Source organism: Coturnix japonica, chromosome 6 (genome assembly GCF_001577835.2).
Source record: "Coturnix japonica isolate 7356 chromosome 6, Coturnix japonica 2.1, whole genome shotgun sequence".
NCBI classification, from domain to species: Eukaryota; Metazoa; Chordata; class Aves; order Galliformes; family Phasianidae; genus Coturnix; species Coturnix japonica.
Genome location: NC_029521.1, coordinates 12,601,681 through 12,623,515, shown reverse-complemented (window position 1 = coordinate 12,623,515; position 21,835 = coordinate 12,601,681). Strand labels below are relative to the sequence as shown.

The 21,835-nt window shown below is 36.5% G+C and overlaps 1 protein-coding gene across 1 annotated transcript in view; it reads left to right on the top strand.

Moving 5' to 3' along the window:
- KAT6B (lysine acetyltransferase 6B) overlaps positions 1 to 21,029 on the top strand; it is an 84,893-nt gene extending 63,864 nt beyond the window's left edge. The window contains 5 exon segments of the mRNA XM_015866809.2: positions 11,260 to 11,491; positions 13,231 to 13,390; positions 14,001 to 14,267; positions 15,447 to 15,750; positions 17,194 to 21,029. Of these exon segments, the coding sequence (XP_015722295.1) occupies positions 11,260 to 11,491; positions 13,231 to 13,390; positions 14,001 to 14,267; positions 15,447 to 15,750; positions 17,194 to 19,679 (3,449 nt within the window). The 3' untranslated portion in view covers positions 19,680 to 21,029.
- Positions 21,030 to 21,835: the final 806 nt, after the last annotated feature.

Genomic DNA, 21,835 nt, shown 5'->3' with positions numbered 1-21,835 from the left:
GGTCTTGAACCACTTAATCCACCATTGAAATGCAGCCATCACTGGTGTGGAACGCAGCAGCTGTTCTATCGTGTGCATTCTGCACCGTTTTAGGAAAGACAGTGAGAAATAGCGTGTATTCCGGAACTGCAGAGTGTGAGCTTAAGCTTATTACTTAGAAATTGACCCTTACCTGAGGATTAGCCTCTCTTGCAAAATGAGATGGGGATGTTAGGCAAACTGGTAAGTACTTGTAGGCTTTTTGATTTTTTTCTTCTGTGGTGACGTTCCAAAAATAAAAATTAAAAATAATAAGGAAAAGAAAAAACAACTCAATTTCTGCAAACATTTTTATGCTTGAATGCTGACAGAGTACTGGAATTTTATGTCTACAGAACTAATGGTACAGCTAGGAAAGCTGTGGGTTCCATAGAAGATATGTGTTTGAATTTCCTGTGTCTTTTTGGATCTTCACTTTTTATGTTCTTGTGCCACATGCTGCTTCATCTGTAAAAAAATTTGTAGTGTGTTCTGTTGGCCCTACCCTTCTGTAAAATCTGAAGCCATTGCTTCATCCAGATTAGTCAGCCCAAAATATATCTCTACCAAAATAATCATCACCCCAAAACAGTTCTTTTTTCCCCTGGGATTTTATTCGTGCTTCCCTTTCTTCTGTTGTAACTGATATCTGACCACTGTCTTTTGTGCTTTGCCCTTTCTTCCCAATTCTAGTTTACTACAAATTATCACTCTAACAAACGCTGAGGATTTGGGATATTGCTGAAGCCCAGTTACATTTGAAATTTGCACAAATCATGTTTAAAGTAGTTTAAAAATTGCCAGTAAAGTGCCATACTTTCATAAATTTACCAGAAAATAAATTCTGTGGTCTGAATGTTTAATCTCCATTTATCACACATGTAACACATCTAAGGGCTGTAATTTTGAGTTCTGTGAAGCAGTCACTGAAAGTTGTTGACTTTTTTAACAGTGACTAAAACTGTTCATGGACTGAAATAATAATAATAATAATAAGACTTAACTGTTGAGCAAGTAATATTCAGAAGATGATATTTCCAAACCACAGAGAGAAAGATCTCAAATACTTTGCGCAGGCAGTTGAGTGCTCATGTTTCTTTATATTTATCTATACATTTGACAGTTCAAAAGGCTGGGAAGAACACAGCCTTTAACCATTATATAGCTTCTGCGTTGTTGGCAATCTGCTGAAAATGTAGTTTGTAGTACAAAATTAGTTGATTTGATTTAGTATTGATTTGTAACATTGTAAACTTGATACTCTCTTTACTGTAAGATAAAACTAGTTCGACCTGTTTCATTTTCTCTAGAAGCGTGTCTCATTTGAAAACAAAGTGGTTTTCATGGAGTCTTCATTTTGTTTACACTGAGTATGTTTATTAAGTGTTCTCTTCTGACAGTCCGATTTTTGAAATGAGGAACCTTAATTTACTTGTTCTATTTAATACCTTCCTACCTTTTTTACAGGACAGTAATCATTGCCAAACTTATTTTGTTCCCATTTTTTCTTTTTTGTTTTCTATAAGGCTGACCGAATTGTAATTGCAGTGTTCCACTTGAGGGAAAATAATTTATAAACTTCCTTGTGAATCTTTTATACATGGTACGAGTTAAGCTAGGGTCTACTTGCCCAGAACTTAAGTTGATCCAGAAGTAAACCAAACAGTGGGCTTTTATTGCATAAGATCCCCCTCTGGATTTTTTTTTTCCCCCCCACTCTCTGTGTATGAGACCACATTGCTATTGTTCCTATCATGGGAATTATGTGTATATATACGTGAGTCTTGGTCTTGCAGCAGTTCAGTCTGTGTTACTTGTCCAGTTTTAACTGTGCAGGCATTGAAGCTCCTATCTTGTGGCTGCACCTTTCCATGCACACTTCTTTTATACTTCAGCAGCTTCTCCTTTCAAGATGGTTTTTTCTTTATTTAAATGTCTTGAGATCCCAACAGTATAAAATCCTTCATATGCTTGTTGCTTTTATACATTTAGCTTCAATACAAAAAAAAAAAGTCATTACTATTTCTTTGTTTTCTATATCTAACACAAAGTTTTCTATATTGCTAGAACGGAATATTATGGTATTTCATATTTGTTTAATGGACTTTTTTTTTCTCTGTAAGTTTAATGCAATCTTTGGATGGATGCTTCTTCACAAAACTCATGATAGTTCCTTAATTTTGCTTGCTAGATTACAAATTCTGTTCTAGTGGTCCCAGTGCATTTACTACAGGAGTAGTTAGGGGAGGAAAAAAAGGCATGCAACAAAAAATAAGGTTAAACCTGTCTAACTGTGCTGGCTAACACACTGCCAGTTTGTTTGCATCTCGGTAATGGCTGGGTTCAGTGCCCAGGAGCAAAGTCCATGATAGTCTTTTGTTATTTATTTTGAGGGTGTTTCTGGTCCAGTTGATTTGTATTGGTTTCTTCCTCCTCATCAGAATTTCTTCTCTTTTTGTTTTGTCTGTTCCTTGTGAAGAGATTATTTTTGTGTGATAGAAGGAACTTGTTTAAATGTTGCTGGGATTCTGTTTGGATTCTTTGTTTTGTCTGTATTTTCTGCTTTGTTTCCCTGTATTTTTAGGGAGGTAGGTGCTGACTCTTCAACCTTTTGTACCACTTACTGTGCACAACTATAATACCCTTAAAGAAAGCTATTTTTTCATAAGTTTGGGCTGTCTACTGCTTCTGTTCTGGAGAATAGGGCTCAGTTATCTGTGAGGAGTCCTAATAAGAGAGAATGACTGATTCAGGCCTATTGATGGAAGAGAAGAAAAGTTAACAAGTAAAACCACTCTATAGATTTTATATGACTTGAGGAGTTCTCTTCTTTTATGAGGAAAGTGTTAATGTCCTTGTTTGCTCATTTCCCTGTAGCTGGTATCTCTTTCTTGGTCAAGTAATTTTATTCTTGCTCCTTTCAAATAGTTGACTAAATCTGAAGTCCTCATTTGCAGAAGCAACAGAGTACCAACAGCAGCAGCACTTGTGCAACAGTTAATGCATCTCACTAAGCAAGACACATTTCCGAAGGAGGAGAGGAAGAAAAATTTGGTGCAACAAATAAAGCAAAAATAATTTCTTAATGTAAAGAAAGTAATTATGTATTTTTTTCTTAAATGCTTTTCATGAGTGAGTATCAGAACAATTAATAAAAGAGGTTGGTACCGTAACTGTCATTTATAAATTGTTAACTGTGGGAGAGAGGTCTGCTCTTCGGCTCAAAGCCACTTAGATTTGTGTCAACATTCATTAGGCTATGCTGCTTCTCACTAGGAGGTAGCTAAGCAAAAAGGCTGTGTATGAGATTTGTTGTGGTGGTTGGTTCGTTTGTCGTTTACAGCTTTGAAGAACTTGGCTGTAGATCTGGAACCTACAGCCTGTTTCTTTGATCTCCATTTTAGTCCTATCTTCTCAGTGTGAATTCCTACAATTATTTGTGAACATACAGTGGTTTGAGGACTTTTAAATGCACATACTGATTCAAAAAAATATTCTGGGAGAAAATTGAGAGAAGAGGAAGGACAGATGTCCTTGAAGATTATTGTTAAACCCAGATTACTTTCTGATCCCATATGCTTTCAGTGAAAATTAGGGGACAGTAGTAGGCTAGTGAATAGGACAAATAAATAAATAAAATTCTTTCCTAATGACTTTTCATTTTTCAGTAGGAAACTGGAATGAGACAAAATAGGAAAGGTACCATGGTATAAAAATGGTGTTGTTTCTTTTGAGTATACCTAAACACAATAAGCTTTGCTGAATGGCTAAAGGAGAACAGAAGTAGTAACATTTCATTCTGCATTATGATCTGTTCACATATGTTTGCTATATATCCCTAGCTAGTGGTGTTTTTTTAATCAGCTATGTAGGCTTATCTTATAGTAGCAGGTTGAGGGGGGGCAATTGATAGAAAACTCTGTGTTTAGTTGGAAACAAGGCCTTGAATTAACTAAGCTTTTGTTGTTTATACTTAATTATAAATTAACTTCTTGAAAGCAAAGCAGAAAAGAAATTGAGATGGATTCTGTAATGGAACATGGATGTTATTGGAGATAAAATGAGATATCCATGTGTATGATATTTAAGTTCTAATATGCTGATGGACCTGTTGAGAATCACTTCTAAGTCCTGCGTACTTCTTAAAGTTTAAAGCTCCTGTGGGCTTTGGGTGTTTGAATCTACTCTTTTTATACATGTGAATATAGAATTGATAGTCTAAACTCCTTGACCCGATCATAGGAAGTAGTGCATTGGCCAAAAGTAATATTTGGAATGAAAAGAAAAACTACAAATCACCAGGATTTTTTTTTTTAATTTATAATTACTTGAATGGATTAAGAAGTGGAAATAATGTTTGAAAAACAAGGATGAATGAACTTCTGTAGACAGATGTCAGTATTCCTTTCCAAAATGTGATGTTAATATATTTGAACTGTATTTTACCTGCTCTCTGTAACAAATATTGAAATATGGCAGAAATGCAGTCTACAAATAAATCTACCTTGGGGGGAAAAAACAAACAAACAAAAAAACCAATTATATACAGTTATGATTTGCTGTGTGTTATGATTAGAACATAGACAGGGAATGGAGTGGAATCATATATCTCATAACCAGGAGCATTTTGATGTTCCCTTGCACACAGTACAATCCTGAACTGTTTCAGTACTGTTGAGGGTATGGCAAACAACAGCACAGAGTGAGAAGAAGAGGTTGAGGGTAGAGAGGAATAATTTTTTTTTTTTTTGGAATTATTTTTTTTTTTTATGGACTTGTCCATACCCAACCTACACTTAAGAAACCAACACTGCTAATGTAATGATTTGAATAGAACAGATGTATCTGCTTTCCTGTGATGACCAATATTGAATCTTTCTCTTTTAATTATCAATTTGCTTGTATACTGCAATACAGAGTACTGTGTCAATCTTATGGTTGTTCCTGTTGATACTTGTTTACAGATATATCATGGACGAATGAAAGGCAGAGCTGTCTGCCTTTTCCCCTTTTCCTTTAAAAGGGAGCTGAAGGTCTGTGGGAGCTGTGAATTTGTTGAGGGAACTTGAATGCTGCTGCTTATTTTCTGTTCTTTTCTTGACAATTGATTATGTTGCTGACCTCAAGGCATGAGTTTGGCCTCTCCTAAATAACTAATAAGGAACATTCTGTCAAGCTGAGATTTAGATGAGGGGTGAATAAAGATGGATTTTGAATCAAGCTTTGTTGACCTAAGATTATTCCAAGAAAATCATTCTCTTGGGATTTCTTGGCATCACTTTTATATAGCTTCAAGACACTGTGCATTTATCAGCGCTGCAAAAGAAATCAGGCATGTCACTTCACATAATAAAGCTAAGAGTGTTCTAACTGAAGAGCATCTTTATTTCAGCTGGAATTTTTAAACACCTAAAAGGCAAGGTGAAATGCAATGAAAACAAATTTTTGTTGGACTAAGCTGTGCTTATAGGGCATGAGTAAACAGGAGAAGCCATCTGCTTGAGTTTAGTGATTGAAAACAGATTTTAATTAATTTGTGCATCTTCAGTGGTCAAAAATTTCTGCTTTTGATTGTATAGAGATGTTCTACTGCAGCAAGTCAATGGACAAAGCAAAAGGTATTTGTTTGAGATGTGTAGCGTGTTGATCTGTTATTGAGGCACTTCCAGCATCACAGCAAGATGTCTCATCTCAATGAGATAACCTGTGGCTTTCTTAACAGGTCTCTTCTGTTCATGCCATCACTTATCAGGCTTGAAAAGAAATGACTTTTTTGCTTGCTTACTGATGTTTTGAGTAACAGTAGATGGTTAGAAGATTGCTGTGTCTTGAACTTAGCTTTTTGATGTGCACTGCTATAGATGGATTTTTCATTTGGTAGATAGTGCATACTTTTATCACACAATTTCTGTATTTACTGACTTAAGTATCATTGTGTGTTTCTGTAACAACCTCCTTTATCTGTTGGATCTTTTTTCAAAATCTTACTTGTTTAATTTCTTGCTCTACAATGTGCTTTATTGTAACAAGCAGCAATGGTGGTTTGCAGCCTGTGTAAGACAAAAGTGCAGTTATCTTTTACTTTATAGAGTGTTGGTGTCATGACTGCTTAGCTTAGCAAATACAGCATTTGCAGTGATGTTTCTTTATCAAGATGTGTCTTTAGCTTTTCAGTGCTGACTCCCCATTTTATTTTTTTTGCTCATGTTCTTCAGTATTATGAAGCTCTTTATTGCAGGTAGGAGTAAAAGACTGATAGGAAGAGACTGTGGGCTCAGGATCTTGGTTATTTACTCTAATACTTCTAAGACTATCTCTGGTACAGTTCCTGGATATCAGTCGCTCTCCAAGTGGCAACGATTTTCCTGAATCTGGAAAGAATCTAGGAGAGTAACCTTAACAGCTAGATCAGACATTTGCTCTCTTCAAGGTATGGTTGCTATCTGTTTTTTTGGCCTCAGGGCCACAGAAAGATTCTGAGTATGTTTAGTTTATTTGTTAGGTTAGGCATAGTCTCCTACAGTCAGTCTTCCTTTCTTATCCATTGAAATCTTATTCTATGAGTATGTAGATCCTATAGAATGGCAAATATACAGAATTTTCTAATGAACAAGCTTGCTTTATTTCTTTAGTAGTATTTATGAAAGTAATGGCAATTTTTAAAAGAAACTTGTTTTACAGTTGCAGAAACAACTTAGTGTTTGGTATCACTTATTAGTCAATTGTAAGGTGTAAATTTAATTGATTTGGTGATTTCATAAAATACTGTATTAAAAGTTGAGAACATTCTGGCCATGCTAATTAGCTTATGAACTGTTTCACTTGCTGGCAAACTTCTTCATCAAATTGATGGTCAGGACTGATGTCCCCTACGCATGCAAGTCTCACTTTTGAGGGTACTTCAGTTTCTTTTCTTTTGTTCCTGCTTTCACTCCACTTATAAGTAGTCCACTTCGTCTACGGAACCTTCACTCAAGGGGTTTACTGGCATCTGGCTCAGACAAAATAAGTGTTAGCCAATTAGTTTGCTCAAAGGATGCCTTTTGTTGGTCTGACTGTAATTCAGTCATTTTTACCTTTCCTTCACTTCACGAAGAGAATTTGTTTAGCTCTAACCTCTTCTGTGAAGCTTTCTATAAAGGAACTAAAGGTTTTGACTCCCCTGTGTAGAGCTTACTTGGGGATATGGAGAGGAATGAGAGCTGGCATTATTTCTTGTAACAATAATGAGAGAATCTTTGGCTTACTCTGTTTATGAAGAAAGCTTTTCTTCAGTCATACAAAGAAGAAAAGAGAATATAGCAGGTTGTTCAATGATCTGAGCATCTCAAGTTACAACTAGTCTTTTTTTTTTTTTTTCATGTAATGTTTGTGTGGATCTTGGGGTTGGGGTTCTTTGAAGCTGCCTTAAAAGCACTTTCAAAGAGAGTACTGACACCTATTTAAGGTCCTCTATCCTTGACCTTCCATTGACATAAATAAGAACTGTCCAGAAGCACACAGAATAGCTATGGAGAAAATGGCAACATGAGTTAGTTTTAGTGATCTTTTTAGTGATCTTAAGTCTTAATAAGCTCACAGCTTCACCTTTCCCATTTCTACCTTTTACTTATGGTCACACCTCTGTACTAGGAATGCTGAGCTGACTTAACTGCATTGAACTGTCCTGTCTGTTATGTTTTTTCCAAATATCCTTTTGAACGTATCCTCACCTTCTTATAAATTTAAAACCAAGTGTTTGTTTTCTGTAAGACAAAAGGAAGTCTCTTAGGATAACTTCAAATGCTGTTTTGAAGAGTATCTTCATTTTATATACTGGTATATCCGCAATTTCTCAGGGCAGCCTGTTCCAGCACCTCCCCAATCTCTCAGTAAAAACCAAAAAGTCTCCCTTCTTTTAGTTTAAAACCATTCCCCCTTGTCTTATCATGATCTACCCTTGTAAAAAGTTCATACAATTAATAAACCTGAAGTGTGCGTAAAGTTGCATGCTTCAGTGCCATAGGACTGAAAGGGAGATTGTGACCCTAAGTTTTGAGTTAGGATGATATGAGTCAGTTCACCTCACATCAATATTGTGCAAATTAGTAGAAAGTACAGTGAAAAACAGTACTAGTAAACACAAAGGTGAATGCAGTGCATGGAGAAGAATGGACTCTGCATTGTACTTAACAAATCTGAGCAAGCTCTGAGGAGATGTCAAGAAGCAAGGAGCTGAAACAGATCTGGTGGGTTCTTTTTGTTCAGGCAAGTCCAAGCTAATTGTTTATGAACTTTACAAGATGGTTGCTTAGTTTGGTCTGTCCTGTGGTTGACTTTTTTTCTTTTCTGTTAGCTGCTGTCAGAGCAGGATACTGGCAGTTGAACCTTTAATCTCACACAGTTTTACTTGTTTCAAGAAACCAAACTGAGTGTAATGAAAGAAGCAATAGATAACTAAGGTTTTCAGAGGCGTGCACAGTTGTATTAATGTTACTGGTTTTGCTTAAGCATTTTATGAACTTTGCCGTAGCTATTTATTTCAGGGGAGTTACATACTGAAAATGCAGCAGATTGAAAGTACAAGGTAACTGCTCAGGTTAATTTCTTCATTTGTATGTTTTAATGCCTGACTATATACTATTTGTGATGAAGGCTTAAGATATGTACATCCTGCACTAATTTTCCCTTTCTCAGCTTGATTTTCTTGTAATTATTTAAAATGTTGAAGAAAATAAAATCTTAGTGACTCAGCAGAGGTTTACATGACAGAATTTAAAAGGCATGTGGCATGTTGCTTCACTCTGAAAGCTAAAGCTAGACAGGAAATAAAAATCATTAATTGTATTTTGTCTTTTTAAATTTACAGTAGCATCACTTCTGTGCTCAGATGATGAGGCAGACAGCTCTTTGTTCTCCTAGGTTAGGTCTTAAATTTTTAAAGTTGCTCTCTTTTTGTAACATACAGTTTTACTCTTGGGGATGAGGAAGAGCTGTATATTTTGTCCTCTGAGTTTTGCCGTTGTTCATAGTCTCAAATGAGGGTTCATAGTTTGAGAGTTCCTTCAGGTTTTCAGTTTGAGGCTTTCCATTATTAAGGTCGGGTAGGACAGTGGGGGTATGTGTTTAATAGGAGCGTATTGTGCTCATGTCAGATGCTTCAGGATAGATATATGAGCTATCAAGATCATTGTTTTTTTAATTTACCTTCAACTTAAATCGATTATTTGGCATCTCTTTGGTAAGTGTAATTTAATAGATATCTTTCAAATCACAGAATCTTAGAAACTTATTCAGTGCTTCTTACATGCAACTAAGAAAATAAGACAGTTAGCTCATATCTGTGGTCCTGATACTATAGAATGTGAGCATCTTGATTAAGCATGAGTTATATTGTAGAAGAATAGGAGAAAAATATTAACAAGTTATTATTGTTCCCTTGAAGTTTTAGTATTTCGGTATAGAACAAAATGTTGAAATGACCACTAACCTCCAAATCCTCGACCATTGGAAGAAACTGATGTGCAGTGATATACTAGTAAGGTACTAAAACTATTTGCAATTGCCTTATCAATTGTTTCTTATGAGGTTTTCCGAGATGTTTGCCAAGGAGTTGTAATTTGCAATGGTTTCATTTGTGAGCAAAATGGAAGCTGAGGAAGCTTACAGACACTTGCTGTATCAGAGTTTTCTTTTAATATTAAGTCAATGGCTTAAATTGTACAGCTACTTGAGGTCGTTTGTAAGTTCTTTCTGTGGAATTATCTTAAAATCCAGATTTTTTTTTTTCTGTATTGAAATGCCTGCCACTACTTGCACTGCTGCAGATTTTTCTGTAGGAATTGTTATCTTAGTATAGAACTTGATTTTATATCTCGTAAATGAGTGGATGCAAAATTGATACAAGTAGAGCTTTGTCTGAAATTATGAAAAATGGACAGTACATGAAGTCTAAGTCTTCGTTTGTGCATTAGGAAATAAAACAACAATTCTTCCTCTTTACACTAGTCAAGATGCAATCTGCTCTTTTGAATGTCTAAGTTTGTGTGTATGTGTTTTCCAAGTGCCTGTGTTGTACTCCCCTACAAAAAAATGAAGACCATTGTTTAAGGCTGAGTGAAAATACATGTCTGTATGTGTGCACTTTATACTTAATTTATATGTGTGTGTACAATTTGTATATAGTAGAACAAGTAGCAGAATGTGGAAACAGACACTGCTTCACTCAACTAGGTGCTTAAATCTTTAGAGAAGTTGGTTAAGAGAAATTTTGTAGGGAAGAAGTCATGAGCATTTGCTCATCACAAGTGGCATGGATGTATTAGATATGTCTTAAAGCAGGTTCATAAAAATTAAAGGAGGGTTACAACTTCTTAAGTGAAGTGTTTCAGAAGAATATCAGTGGGGAAAAACTGTGTATGTTGGTGGTTTCCAGGTGGCTTGGCGTACTGTAGTTCTGTAAGTGTGATGGTCCTGGTTTACGATGGAATCAGCGTTTTTTAAACCTCATGTTTCAAGGCACCTGTTTTTGGTAGTAATTTAAAGGCACAGCACAGAGTCTTATTGTGGAGGGATGAATTGCACTGGAAGGACACATTATTCTTATTTCTTTTCCTTTCTCCTTCATTAGTTTTAAAGGATTTATGATGTATGTAGAATATAAAATAGCATTGCGTATTATATGCGGGGAAAAAAAAATTATCATAGCTGTTTAGGTCTGGAATTATGTGGATTTTCTTGAATGTGGACTGAGAGATTATTATTATTATTATTGCTTCTGGTAATTCAGCTTGTAAATAATATGTCACCTCAAATATAATAACTAAGTGCTTAATCAAAAACTTCTGTCACTTGGGGCTTCATAAAGGAAACAAACCTGACTGGTGTGTGTTATGCATGACAGTTCCTCTTGAGATTCTGAAAGTTCTTGGCTTTGGTTGTGTAAAAGTTTTTCAAAAGGCCAGACAGCTGTAGTTCTAAATGAAAACGTGTATGATGAGACCTGCAGAAACTTGTTAGCTTGTTGATTTGTTTGATTCTCATGATGTATTATCTGAATCTCCTGGAAGAAATTGATCTTTTTAATGTAGCTATAATAATGAAAAAAAAAATGTCTTCTGTGGATAGGATTTCCTTAATTACAAGAGCTATTAATGAAGTAATCAGTTACGCTGAGCTCTCTATGAATACCATTTTTTAAACTGTAGTTGAAATGTTCAGTTTTGTTCTCTCACTAAGGTGTTTTATTTCTCTTCTTTATAGGCTATTTACTTTCTAGAAGAGAGGGTCAAGCAGGATCCCCTGAAAAGCCATTATCTGATCTGGGTCGTCTTTCTTATTTGGCTTATTGGAAAAGTGTAATATTAGAATATCTTAACTGCCACCATGAAAAGCAAATCAGCATCAAAGGAAATAGTTGAGCTACTGGAATGTGTCCTCATGATATTGCCACAACTCTGCAGCAGCATAGCATGATAGATAAAAGAGAAGATAGGTCAGTGAATATAATATAAATTTTAAAATGCTGAGACAAAACATTTAATTACTCTGCATACAAAACAGTTGTTATAGCAAATTTCTATTAAATTCTGACTTTATAATGAATGATATCCACCTTTCTGTGGAACTCAGTCAGGCTGGACTTCTTCTGAACGAGGTCCTTCATAAAGACTTCTTTTCCCTAACCAAATGGTGGTTTTCAGATCCTCTTATATGTTTATGGTTATTAGAAGGGTGTGGCCAGCATGAAACGTATTCGGTGAAGAATTTAGTTTTATTCATTATCATCATCTGTAAGTACAAATCCTGACTCTTGCTTTGCAATAATTTTGCTTTGAATGCCACCAAGGGGGAAAGATTTCAGTTTGTGGGTGGCAGCGTCTCTTTTCAAACCCCCCTTTTTCAGTCATAACTCAGTTTTACATAAGCCATGGGGTTGGGTTAACTGTACATTAAATATGGCCTGTGTTACAGGGAATGATTTTTCTTTTTTTTCCCTCTTAAGAGTTTCTATTAAATTCCATAATAATCAATATTGACAGTTAATGCACTGGAAAGGTGAGTTCCTATTTTGTGAGCGTCTTTTACTGATCATGTTTGCTGTTTTAAATGCCACATGATGTTTTGTTTTCAGCTTTCATTACCTAACTTCTCATTACATTAAAACCTTAATTTTTTTGGAGGTCTTATTTTCAGACAACCTGATGGGATCCGTGCATTTTGAGGGTTAATGTGTTAATTACTCGTGTGAAGCTTTTACCCTGTCAGAAATTACTGTGGGCTCTGAATACTAACACCCAGTCAGAAAATAATGCTTTTTAATCTGTAGAAATCAAAATTCCTTATAAACAAGGTTGTATAATTTTCTGTCGGAGGTAGTAGTGCTTAGGCAGGGATGTAAACAGACCTGTTTCAAGTTGCCCAGAAAGTCAGTATCTGAGCCAGGAAAGAAAATATTCCTGTGCAGATACTTGCCTTGGGAATCAAGTATGGCTCCTTATGAATTTCCTACATTTAATTCATATTTCTTAGATGTAGTGAAGTAGAGGTTTGTCAGACTTCGCAGGAGGGTTTCATCTGGATTTTTTTTTTTAAGCATTCTTTCAGTGAGAAGTGATGGTGTCACTTAACCTGCTGTTTAAAAAAAAAAAAGAAAAAAGAAAAGAAAACAAGAACAAACTGTTTTTTTTGGCAGGGTATTAGCTAACATTCTAGCTAGCGTACTGCTATTATGCCTACATTTGATATGCTGTTTCATTTTGTAATAGTTAGGAAATCTCCTAATTCCAAAGAAATGAGGTACGTTTTTGTTTTGTTAGAAGGCATGTTTAGAAACTGCTTTCATGTCCACTTAGCTGCCATATTCAGTTGTGTTAGTAACACCTTCCTTGCTTTTTACTTCATGATCTCCAGTGCTTTCTGGTTTAATTCGTATGCCATATTTAAAGTGGAAGCTTCTCTGAAAGATTGACTGAAGGGTCACTAAAACTATGGCGTGGATTCAGATTGACTGACTATAAAAACTTAACTTTCCTCTCTGCTCTAGGCATGTTTAGCATTGAGTTTTCATGAGCTGTGATTTCTTCATAACAGTCAGCAGTCTAAGTGTGTTATCTATGAATGTCAGCTGAGGTCATCTATATTCACAGGTTATTGTGTAGAAGAACTTAAATTGTAGGAAGAGTGTTTCAGATGATGACTTTCTAAAATAAAATACTATTTATTCAATTATAGATTTGTAATTATTAGAAGAGAGAAGCTGATTTCAAGTCATATGGAGAAACTGAAAGCAAACCCGCGTATTAATGAAGTAGATCCTGAAAGCTTGAGATGGACTCCTCTGTTAGTTTCTAATGCTGCAGTTTCTGAAGAAGAGAGAGAAGCAGAAAAGGAGGTAATAGCAGCACCTTTTCTTCTGAGTTTTCTTTTGATTTCATCAACCCCTAAAGCTCAACAGTAGGCTGCCTGAAATAAATTGTAATTTTCACCTTTGTTTAATGGTGGTGGACACTGGTGTTATTGTTATGTGCAGTTTTTGGAAGCTGCCCAGTACGATGTAGTAAATTTTGTGGGATGTGTATGAAAACTTTAAACCTGAAGCAGTTGTTATGAAGTTGTATTTATCACTCCTGAGGTAGTCGAGGAGCATGTAATCAGATCAAATTTGGTGCAGAGCTCAGGGGCTGCAGTGTCAATCGATTCTTTGTTATGAACTTGCTCAAAGTGATCCATGTCAGTGGGCATGTAATGTAGTGCTAAAGGACTTAAATCAATTCGCTGCATCATTAATAGTGCTAAATATCCCATGAAATGCAATCTTCTTTGGTTTGTTATCCTAACTGTTGTAAAAGGAGCTAGTAGATGATTCAGCTGAAATGTTGTTGCTAGGTTAGCCAGCAGTGCTAATCAGGGTTGACTTATGGTAACTCTTTAGCACAATGTAAAGGATATGGCTAAGTAAATGCTGTTTTAGTGACCCATTATTTTAACCCTCAACCCTTCAGGCTGAGCGTCTGATGGAGCAAGCTAGCTGCTGGGAAAAGGAAGAGCAAGAGATATTCTCCACAAGATCTAACAGTAGGCAATCACCTGCAAAAGTACAATCTAAAAATAAATATTTGCGATCTCCAGAAAATGTGGCAGTGGTGGGGGAACGAGGGCAATCCACAGAGCAATCTAAGGAGAGCAGCGAGGAGGATGGTGGGGATGAGAGTCGGCAGAGTTCGCCTCCCCGGCTGACAAAGCCACAGTCACTGGCCATGAAAAGAAAGGTGCGTTATTTCAGTGTTCTGATTAAAGTCATTTAGTTTTGATTTCAGTCAAGTCATTGTGATCACAATAACAGTGTATTTTGTTCAAAAGTATTTATTAGGCTGTTCTTTTCTGTATTATTAGTGCTCAGAGTGCCTCCTCTTTACTTTCTCCCTCTATCACCCTACTCTTCATCTTTTGTTTATTTTTTTTTCTTTGTCTTACAAATCTTTCTCATGTAGAGGCACATATACACACACACAAAAAGAAACCCAACAAACCACAACCACGATTTCATGTTGATTTTTAAACTAGTGACTGCCCTCTGCTGTTTGGGATAGGTATTGGTTCGTTATAGGAACACTTTTTCTTGTTAAGATGGACTCCAGCTTGTAGAGTTTGTATTTTTATAATTCATTAATATTGGAAGTCTGTAAAGGGAGTACTTTATTTTTCAAATAAGAATGCAGTTAAACCCTTATTGTTCTCTTTTCCAGGCAATTTAACTTTTGCTTGTTTAAATTGCAGAATTATGTACCCCAAAATTTAAAAGCATTTGCCTTGGGTCGTGTATTTAAATGTCTCTGAAAATTAGGGAATTTTAGAAAAACTTCAAAGAAATTGTGAATGTCTGAGAAATACAGAAGCACAACAAGAGAAATAAAAGCTGGTAGACAACTACTTCTTTTTTTCTTAATAGCAGCTGATTGTGATTCTTTAATGTAAAGCTAAGATCAATTGAGAGCTTCAGGTGCATTTTATTTTGCTTTTAACTTGTTTTTTTTTGTTTTTTTTTTAATCTAAGTTCTTTGCTTTTGTTTTTTGTAAAATAGCAGAAGCTAGAAATGGAGAAGGAAAAATTGTGTGATATTTGTTAATGTTGTTGGGGAATTCTAAATTTACAGAGAAAAACTTGTAAATATAGTTTATGTGGTACTGCTGTTATTCAACAAAAATGGAAATTACTACTATATAAAGAAACTTCTAGACTTCATTTTTCACCTACAGAAAGTTTTGTGCCTGTGTTGAGATGTATACCTATTTTAACTGTTTATCCTTCAGACTGGTAGATTGTCTATATTTGAAGTTGATGTTTTTTTGAATGAGTAAATTGATTGATGTGAACTCTCTTATTAGTGCACTAAGTCAACAAAACCCAGGAATGTAGGAAGAGTTATACTTGTGGAATTGTTTTTCAGAGACCTTTCCTACTGAAAAAGAAAAGAGGTCGTAAACGCAGAAGGATTAATAGCAGTGTTACAACAGAGACTATTTCTGAAACTACAGAGGTGTTGAATGAGCCATTTGATAACTCAGATGAGGAACGTCCCATGCCACAGCTGGAGCCAACCTGTGAGATGGATGGGGAAGATGATGACTTGAAGCCTGTGATTAGAAAAACTTTTGAGTATCAGTCTGGGCAGCAGAAACAGGAGAAGGAGGAAGAGCAGAAAAAAGAGGAGAAAGACATTCATTGCCTCAGGAGTGATGACCGCTGTACAGGTAAGCTGAAAATGTTCTTAATAAATTGAATTTATCATGTGAATTTCAAAGGAATGTTTTATGTCATAAGTAGGAAAGTTATACCATGTTGTATTAAGCTATTTTGGTCTTAGAATTTTACATTCTTCGTTACGCTTTCATCTCAGAGGTGCTACTGCAAGCCATTGATGTCATGTAACTTATTAGAATTCAGGCTCAGCTCCAGGTTTTTGTTTTGTTTACATTTTGTTTTGTTATCCCTGACTCATAATAATGTAATCTTGTAATCTTTTTTGTTCAGGAAACAAAACAAAAAAAAGTTTTCCCATCTAAAATACTGCAGGCCGTGTCATGTTGCCAGAAATACCTTAGGTTTCTGTAACAAGGCACTTCATACTCCGCAGAGCAAGTGTATCCATTAGAACATTGTTTATTATTGTTCTTGTATCCTGGTTATGGATATAAGGAAAAAGTAAGATTTGAATTACACAAAACTTTCTACTCGGAGTCGCTGATAATTCAGTGTATGCATTTTCTGGGGAACGATATCTGTTTTTCCCCGCAGTAGAGAGAGATAATTTTAACTATGTTCTTTCAAAGCTGTGTATCTAATTTGATTTCAAAGAGCAGAAAATTTAATGGATGACTGATGAAGCTGCTGATGATCTACTCTAGATGTGTATTAATTCCCTGACCTCCTGGCTTTCAAATTACTTTAAAGTTTTAATTCCAGAATACATTATTGGATTTTCAGATTTACAAATTTAAGAAACTAGTAGGTAGTACTTAAGTACTTCATAATTGCTTGGGATGCTTAACCTTTGTGATCTGTAGTTGAGAGACCATCCACTGATTTGTCTTAAAACAGCTTTTGTTCAACTAGAAAAGCCGTGCTTATGAATGTTGATACTGTTACAAACCAGTCCACAGGTGCATTAGAATATTACTGCTTCTTTTTTGTTCTTCTCCATAAAAAATAACTTAAACTGGTAGAAGCAAATTCAAGGTTTTAGCTACAGCTCAGTGGTCAGGTTTGTACTCCATTAACGAGACAAGTCTGATACTGCTTAGTCCACGGACCATGTCATTGTATTAATTGACTGCAAGAGTGTTATAACACTGCAGAGAGAGGCTGAAATTGGTGAAGGAATGTCACTGAAGCCTTTACACTCCCTAATGAGAATTCTAGTATCTGGGGAGGGAGAAGAATGAATGTGTTTGGGAAGGTTTTTTTTATAGTCAGTGGATTAATTCAGTGTTCTGATGTGCTCTATTTTGTTTAATTTCAGTTATCTTCTGGTTTTTGTCGTGTGTTATGCTTTGTGCCACCTGTTTGTAACTCTTGTTCTAGAGTTTCTTGATACATTTTGAATTTATAAATTACTTCGGGTTTATATTTGGAAGTATTGATTGAGCAGTTCGTGCAAGCTAAGACTTTTCTTTTTTCTCTATTGCCTCCCAAAGATAATACAGAAGATGTAGCTGTATTGGAAGAAAGCACTAAAGACAATCTTGAACCTTCAAAGAGTAAGCAGGGTTGGCCCAAAGGAATTAAGCGTGGTCCGTCTAAGTGGCGGCAAAACAAAGAAAGAAAACCTGGCTTTAAGCTTAATTTATACACTCCACCTGAGACTCCTATGGAGCCTGACTATCAGCTGCTGGTGGAGGAACAAAAGGAAGTAGCTGAAGATAAGCCTTGCCCAGTTCCTGCTGTTACAGAGGAAGAGATTAAAGAGCCTGTTGATGTATTACCACCACCGGATGATGAGGTAAAAGAGGTAGAACCTGAACCTTTGCATCCACCTGGTGAACCCTATGAAAAACAAGAAAATGATGCAGTGGAACCTGGAGAGAAAGAAAGGAATGTAGAAGACAGTGAAATAAATTCAAAAGATCCAGAAAAAGATAAACCAGAAGAGGATTTTCTGCAAAAAGAAGAGTCCATGCACTTGGATGATCATGATGAGGAAGAGGAAGATGATGAAGAACCTTCTCACAATGAAGATCATGATGCAGATGATGAAGATGATAGCCACATGGGTTCAGCTGAAGTGGAGAAAGAGAATTTACCTGCCGAAGCTTTCAAAGAAATGTTGGAAACACAGCAGTCTTTTTTAGACGTAAATGTTCAGACTGGTAATTCAAATCAGGAGGACTTGATGGATTGTGGCGTTGACCTTGCAGCTGACGAGTGTGAAAGTGACCAGAAAGAAGTAGCTACAGATTCAGATCCAGTGCCGGAATCTGATGATGATCATACTGAAAACAACCAGGACCAAAAAGCTGGTGAAGAATTACATTCCGATTTCAAGGGAGAGAGTAATGAGACTATGGAGATTGATTCTGAGACAGTTCAAGCTGTACAGTCTTTAACTCAAGAAGCAAGTGAACAGGAAGATACCTTTCAGGATTGTGCAGAGACTCAGGAGGCCTGTAGAAGTTTGCAAAACTATGCCCGTACAGACCAAAGCCCCCAAATGACCACGCTGGATGATTGTCAGCAGTCTGACCATAGCAGCCCAGTTTCCTCCGTGCACTCTCATCCCAGCCAGTCAGTTCGTTCTGTTAATAGTCCAAATGTTGCTCCTTTAGAGAGCAACTATGCTCAGATCAGCCCAGATCAAAGTGCCATTTCCGTGCCATCTCTACAGAATATGGAGACAAGCCCAATGATGGATGTTCCCTCAGTTTCTGATCATTCACAACAAGTTGTGGATAGTGGCTTTAGTGATTTAGGAAGCATTGAGAGCACAACAGAAAACTATGAAAACCCAAGCAGTTATGACTCTACGATGGGTAGTAGTATCTGTGGAAACAACTCTTCACAAAATAGTTGCTCGTACAGTAGCCTTACATCTAGCAACCTAACACAGAGTAGCTGTGCAGTGACGCAGCAGATGTCCAATATTAATGGAAGCTGTAGTATGATGCAGCAAACAAGCATTAGTTCTCCTCCCACTTGTAACGTGAAGTCTCCGCAAGGCTGTGTTGTTGAAAGGCCCCCAAGCAGCAACCAGCAGTTATCTCAGTGCAGCATGGCCGCTAATTTTACACCACCTATGCAGTTAACTGAAATCCCTGAGGCTGGCAATGCCAACATTGGCTTGTATGAAAGAATGGGTCAGAGCGAATTTGGACCAGGACACTACTCGCAGCCATCGGCCACCTTCAGCCTTGCCAAACTGCAGCAGTTAACTAACACGCTTATGGATCATTCTTTGCCTTATAGCCATTCTCCTGCTGTGACTTCCTATGCAAACAGTGCCTCTTTGTCCACCCCCCTAAGTAATACAGGGCTTGTTCAGCTTTCTCAGTCTCCACATGCTGTTCCTGGAGGACCACAAGCACAGGCTACTATGACTCCTCCCCCCAACCTTACTCCTCCTCCCATGAATTTGCCACCTCCCCTTTTGCAGCGTAACATGACTTCATCGAATATTGGAATATCCCACACCCAAAGACTGCAGACTCAGATGGCCAGCAAAGGTCATGTTTCTGTAAGAACCAAATCTGCACCTCTGCCACCTGCTGCAGCGGCCCATCAGCCCCAGATTTACGGCCGTGCGTCACAAACTGTGGCCATGCAAGGGCCCACACGGACCTTAACAATGCAGCGTGGTATGAACATGAGCGTAAACTTGATGCCAGCCCCAGCTTATAATGTCAATTCAGTGAACATGAATATGAATACCCTTAATGCTATGAATGGTTATAGTATGTCCCAGCCGATGATGAATAGTGGATATCACAGTAATCATGGGTATATGAATCAAACTCCCCAGTACCCTATGCAGATGCAGATGGGGATGATGGGAACTCAGCCATATGCACAGCAGCCAATGCAGACAGCACCCCACAGTAACATGATGTACAGTCCTCCGGGGCATCATGGCTACATGAACACAGGCATGTCTAAACAGTCTCTTAATGGCTCCTACATGAGAAGGTAGGCCCTTTGGAGTGACAGACTACCAAACTGGCGTATTGGATTGATCTGCACAAATATCTTTTGGAGAGTACGATTTCAAAACCAGCAATTGGTGTGAACGCAAAAACATTTGTTGGCACCATTTAAAAGCTGTATGCAGCAGAAAGCCTTATACGAGTTTTTCTTTTTTCTTTTTTCTTCTTTTTGTTTGTTTGTTTTGCTTTATCATTTTGGGATTTCTTTTTCTTTTCTTTCGGGGGGGGATAGGGTGATTTTCCATTTTTCTGTTAATTTCACTGAGCTTGAAATTCTCTGGAAAGGAAGAACTCTTTCTATGAACTGCAATTACACAGCAGCTGATGGTTCAGAGCCATTTTATGTGCCTGCTCCCATTAAAAATGCGGATAAATAGACTCCAAAACTATCAGACAGTACTGAATCTTGAGCTTTTCTTTCTCCTTTCCCCACGTGTAAATGCCTTTTAGCAATTCTTTTATTGTATCATTTTGTTTCTGAAGGTGACACTTCCGCATGCCGCTAATGTCTTTGTTAGTGACAGTGCATTTTGTAGTACTGTACAAGTGTTGTGCTTAACAGTAAGCCATTTCTTAAGTTTTTTGCCTTGATTAGGTTACCCTAGTTTGAGGGTAAAAAAAAAAACAAAACAAAACACAGAACTATATTTTTGTTAATTATAAAACTTGTAAAAAAAAATAATAATAATAAAAAAAAAAGCTGCGAAAGCTATTCACATTTTGGTTAGTTCAAAAGGTTTTATTGCTGTATGTTTAGTGTAAAGTTGAGACTCTTTTCCATTTTAGTGACCAGTTTCTTTGGGGCCGGGGTAGGAAAAAAGGCAGCTTTCTGTTTTATAAATACTGTTTTGGGTTTTTGTTGATTGAAACATCTCAGTGTTTATTTGTCGAGTTTTGAAACACTTTCATATATGTCCAAATACTTGGCAGGATTAAAAAAGAAAAAGAAAAAAAAAATAGTGAATTTGGTGTAAAGTTGCTATTTTATGGAAATGCCTCTAACTTTACATTTTCATTCCATCTGTAGATTTTTCTATCTTTATAAAATATTGGAGTTATTTTTTAAGGGAAAAAAAATAGAGCAGTAGCATGTGAATAGCTCAAACTAAGCTTACAGATCGCATGTAAAAAGGCAAAAGTTATTTGTGTCTGTTTATATTGCTTCCTTTTTTGTAGCCTTTGTACCTGTACAGAGTGACTGTAAGGGCCGAACAGAAGAGGCTTGATACATGTAAAAATAGGACCCAGTGACACTCTTGTATTTATCTGTTATCTTTTTAGTCAGTCACTTAAAACAACAAAAGAAAGCAAACAACAACAGCAACAAAAAAAAAAAAAACAAGAAAAAAAAAACCTACAAAGAAACACTCAAACAAACTGCAAAAAACACCCCCCAGCTGTACATTTTAACATAAAATAAATTATGATGAGCCATTTTTAGCCTCTTGTGTCTTGTCATAGTTTGATGTTGCATGGGAATTACTTCCTGAAACAGTGTTTGTTACAGTGCTTTCACATGCTTGATCTAAAGCCCATTAAAGTTGATGGGGTTTGGATTGGGCTGTTAGAGCCTAAGTGTAGGTTACTCATCATAATTGCATACACCTTGTGAAAATAAAGAGTATCTAAGATTATTTTTTTTAATAATCTTATTAAAATATTGAATAAATATGTATTTAATACATTACAAGGTTGTCAATATTTAATGAATGAAAGTTTGTGGTTTTTTTTCCCTGTAGGCAGTGCTAATATATATGTAAAAGGGTATACAGCAACACGATGCTTGGGCTATGTCTAAATAATAGAACTAACCTCTTCCTTTCCTCATTGCTGGATTACAAGAAAATACAAACCTTGTATAGAACCTCTTCTCATCTGGCAATAGAAAGTACATGTAAAAATCAAGAAGGAAATCTATCCAAGGAGCTCCTGAATGCACCAAGTTTTTAAATCAAGTGTATAAAAAAAAAATCTTAAGAGTTTTTCAAAATGCTTTTATAAGGTGAGTGTTGCCACTGAATCTCCATCAACCCCACTGACACTGCAAGAAGATTGAAAATGCTGTTTCCCTTTTTTAGTATGTAAAACAGCTTTACAGGTTTGATTTTGTGTATTGAAAAATCAGAGAAAATGTGTGTAAGTG